Raw genomic sequence first — 2,500 nt, 5'->3', positions numbered from 1 at the left:
GTTGTATTAACCTCTTAAACCTCATTATACATCTGATGTTAAGACTTAGTATTCAGTAACTACTATTAAACTAACATGTATGTTTGCTATGAGAGTCAGGAACTGGCGAGTCAACCCACATACAGACCCTGAGGGTCTAATAAAGCAACAAGCCATGAGAGCTTTGAGTCATGCTCAAGAACAAACTTCCACAAGATAAAATTGCAGTAACACAGTCTCAAGTGGCTTATTGCTTTTATAAAACAGCAGACAACATAAACTATGATAAAATATACACTTTTCATGAATAATTTTAATTATTATTGACAATAATCGATATAAAACAAGTATTCAGCTAAGAAATGTAGCTAGCTAAGCTAGGTTAGTTACTTTAGAGTACAGTATTGTTGCCAAGCAACCATGGACTGCTCAATGAGGCAAAGACCGTTTGGTTACACATGCTGTATATTGCATTAATTTCACTAACTTTAATTTTTTTTGTCATATAGTTATGAACATATGATAACACAGCACTCTCTGATGCAGAATGAATCGCTTTACAAGTACTTTTTGGTCACCAAATTACCATGGAGTTGTATTTAGTGCCAGTCCAGCGCCTGTCTTCTCACGCTGGGGCTGAATCTCAAATGGCTCTCTGCTCACTATGTAGGGATTTAAATATTGTTTCCAGCACCTTACTTTACTTCCTTATTTTGGCCATACACTCGATGGTTCCTGCAAGCAGCAGTTGAGTCAAAGATTATTCCATTAACAGCATAAGGGTTTATTCATGCTGTGGCATAGCTAGTAAGTTCAGCTCTTGTGAGGTGGTCATAGGTGTGTGTTTATCGTGGGTTTTGCTTCAAATGTAGCTCAGCTAATCAGATTTTAGGACTGGGACTATCCATGTTACAATAAACATTCTACAACATGTCTGAAGTTGGCTTCTTTAGTTTTTCACTGGAGCTGTGAGGCTAACAAGTAAAGGAAGCTTACATTCCGACAAGTTCCATTAATTAAATTAAACAGATGTTTACAATTTTGCTTAACAGCTAAGCGCAGTTTAAGACAAATCTGTGAATGTTAGAGTCATGCAGTTATCATGGTGTTAATTGGATACATAAGCTTCTATACTACATTAGCCTCGTAGCTCCAGAGCAAAACTAATGAAGCTAAATTCACACACTGAACACTGCCTACATTTGGGGGAAGGGGGTTTGATTTTTTGCCAAGCTATCACTTTAAGGGCTTAAACTATTTTTGGCTCTGATAGGTTTATTCATGTCCATTTTTAGACAAAATCACTGAGGATTGCCTTTAAAATACTTTGGAGTTCCATCCAGGAAGCTGCAGCATAAAAGCCTTCTTGGCCAACTTAGTGCTTATTTTGGATACACACAAAAGCAGTTTTAATATCTGTAGTTTGAGCTGGATGATGGAATCAACTGAATTCCAGCCATCTTAAGCAGTGCAGGGGTCAGGAAAAATGTCACTGTGGAGCTGAGTAGTGGATGTAATTGGGAAGGTGCACTGTAAGTGGACAGAAAAAGATTTGATTGGCAACCGGAAATCCAATCTAATCTAATTACTCCCATGTGAGTATTGGATTAACTTGAAGGAAATTGCTGACTTGTCTGAAACAAGTTCCTTCTTTTTTTTTTACAAGACAGAAAAGAAGGTTTAAGTGCATTCCAGTAGATTAATGCTGCGTGTCCAATGCTGCGTTTAATGCGGGTTATTTTTTGTTTCAGGTTGTGCAGATTCCTGGTCTGGTGATTTTCCGTTCTTCTGCTACTCTGTACTTTGCCAATGCTGAGATGTACGCAGATCACCTATATGAGAAGGTAGTTTAATACGCACAAATACACATACACACACAGTCATGGAACATTCACACACAGCAATGTCTATTATACAATGCAGGGCAGTCATAATTACTCAATTATAATACTAAGTAGTATTTACCCCTGGGAAATGTGTGGGTCTAAATAAAGAAATTCTTCCCATAGAAGAAATTAGCATTATTATACTGGTGGTACTCAGGCTACTTGTACACTATTATGTGTATTACATACAATACCATTACATACTATACTATTGTAATATGCACATGAAACGCCTGTCCCAAAGCAGCATTAAGGATTTCTCACATGGCATTAAAATGACTTAAAATACATTAGATTAATATTGTTTATACCATGTGATACTGTATATTTTAAATTCTCCTACTGATTTTGTGGAAAGATGGTTGCCATTTCAGGTAACATAATGCTTTTGTGGTGTTATATGGGTGTGTATGATCCATTTTCAATGTTTGCCAAAAGACCAAATGATGCAATTTATTATTATTTCAACCTGAGGTTCTTTGGCCTTTGCTCGTTTTTTGTGAAGAACATACAAAATAACACATTTCACTGGCCTCTCCCTGTAAACACATTTATATTACACATGGTATTGGCTGAACCTGCAGGGAATAAAAGCATGGAGGCGCTGTGTCCCTTCACTCTGTTCTCCTCCTACA

The 2,500-nt window shown here is 37.0% G+C and overlaps 1 protein-coding gene across 1 annotated transcript in view; it reads left to right on the top strand.

Moving 5' to 3' along the window:
• The window catches only part of slc26a6 (solute carrier family 26 member 6), a 22,965-nt gene that overhangs the window by 12,880 nt on the left and 7,585 nt on the right, over positions 1-2,500 (top strand). Inside the window, exon 14 of the mRNA XM_037535747.1 lies at positions 1,731-1,823. Coding sequence (XP_037391644.1) covers positions 1,731-1,823 — 93 coding nt within the window. The remainder of the gene's footprint in view (positions 1-1,730; positions 1,824-2,500) is intronic.

This window comes from Pygocentrus nattereri, chromosome 28, assembly GCF_015220715.1.
Source record: "Pygocentrus nattereri isolate fPygNat1 chromosome 28, fPygNat1.pri, whole genome shotgun sequence".
In the NCBI taxonomy this organism is placed as follows: domain Eukaryota; kingdom Metazoa; phylum Chordata; class Actinopteri; order Characiformes; family Serrasalmidae; genus Pygocentrus; species Pygocentrus nattereri.
The sequence above is the reverse complement of the archived record's forward strand: the minus strand, read 5'-3'. Positions and strand labels throughout refer to the sequence as shown.